General features: G+C 36.1%; 1 protein-coding gene across 1 annotated transcript in view; it reads left to right on the top strand.

The window, feature by feature from the left end:
- The window catches only part of LOC107613513 (methylthioribose-1-phosphate isomerase), a 5,848-nt gene that overhangs the window by 2,271 nt on the left and 2,155 nt on the right, over positions 1–1,422 (top strand). Inside the window, exons 4-5 of the mRNA XM_016315551.2 lie at positions 52–151; positions 253–392. Of these exons, the coding sequence (XP_016171037.1) occupies positions 52–151; positions 253–392 (240 nt within the window). The remainder of the gene's footprint in view (positions 1–51; positions 152–252; positions 393–1,422) is intronic.

Genomic DNA, 1,422 nt, shown 5'->3' with positions numbered 1-1,422 from the left:
CTCTTTCTCAAGTATGAGCTCTATTAACTTGCTCCTCTCTTCATGGTTCAGTCGGCCAACTGCAGTAAACTTATCAGATGCTGCAACAAAGCTAAAAGAAGTCATATCTAAGGCTGCTGCTACCAGTTCAGAGGCCAGGAGTGTTTTCCAGGTATTGCCAAGATTTATAATGAAGGAATACTTGTAGATAAAGGAAGTTAGATTTCTTACCATTTGAACCATTTGAATCTAAATCTTCTGTATTGATTTTAGGCATATATAGAAGCAGCGGAAATTATGCTTGAGGATGATGTTGCCTCGAACAAAGCAATTGGTTCATATGGAGCAAAGTTCATGCAACAGCAAATGGAGAAACAGAAACTTTCTGTCTTGACCCATTGCAACACTGGAAGGTGCATATTATATGACTTTCCCTTATGGCCCTATTGTTATGTGTGTGTGTGTATTAATATATATTGAAATGGAATGTTTATGTGAGAAAGTGAGAATGCATTAGCAGCCCTTGGATTGTTTTATGCGTCTTCATTAAATCCTGTTTTAAAAACACACAGCGACCCATTCTTTCAATTTGAATGTACACTTCTTACATCTCATCCCATGTCACCTGAATTCGGCTTCTGCTTGTCCTCTTCTTTAATTTGTCACCGACTCCTCCCTAAGTTCCTCATGCTAACCTCCTAGAGTTGTCAGCCCCTTTATATGGTGAACAAATAAAAATATCAAAGAAGTGTATTATTGAAGACTGAAAAATTAAATCTTGGTGACCTCAACTTTGTTCCACTTGTTTTATAAATATTGTTTCACATTTTCCTTTAATTTCTGAGAAATTGGATTAGGAATTGCAAGTTTGCTCTTAGTGGTTGCCATTGATTGGCAATTTGGTATAAATTGATTAGTTATACATTCTGTTCTGTCCAAGTGGTTGAATTAAATCCGTCTTGTGTAATCATATGAACTCTATCAATACTTTCAATATTATTATGTTGGTTACTAAGGTGGAGCTTGTAGGTAAGAGAGTTTTGTTGAATGAATCTGTGTTTTAAGTCCCAAAAAAAGTGGTCAGACAAAAGTGAGAAGCATAAACCAATCTTCTGTATAACGAGTGCTACGAGTTTTGGAAGTGCCAAACATCATACGAGATGGTAAAATAAAATAAGAAGTAATAAAGAAAAAAGAAAAGAGAGAGAAAGAGCCATTGGCATTAAGCAGAACAATCACTATGCAGGGAAGTTTCCCTGCAAAGGAATGGGGCTGGTGCTGCAGTGTGAGCAGATTAGAGGATGAGAAACTACAGAGAAAAAGGAGTGACACTTTAAGGATTGGATCACGTGTCTTTTAAGTATGTTTTATTCTCACTTTCTCACATGAAAATCTCATTCTCATATGATATATGCCCGCTATATATATAGATTTATTTGATTG

Source organism: Arachis ipaensis, chromosome B08, assembly GCF_000816755.2.
Source record: "Arachis ipaensis cultivar K30076 chromosome B08, Araip1.1, whole genome shotgun sequence".
NCBI classification, from domain to species: domain Eukaryota; kingdom Viridiplantae; phylum Streptophyta; class Magnoliopsida; order Fabales; family Fabaceae; genus Arachis; species Arachis ipaensis.
This window is presented reverse-complemented; position numbering and strand designations above follow the sequence as displayed.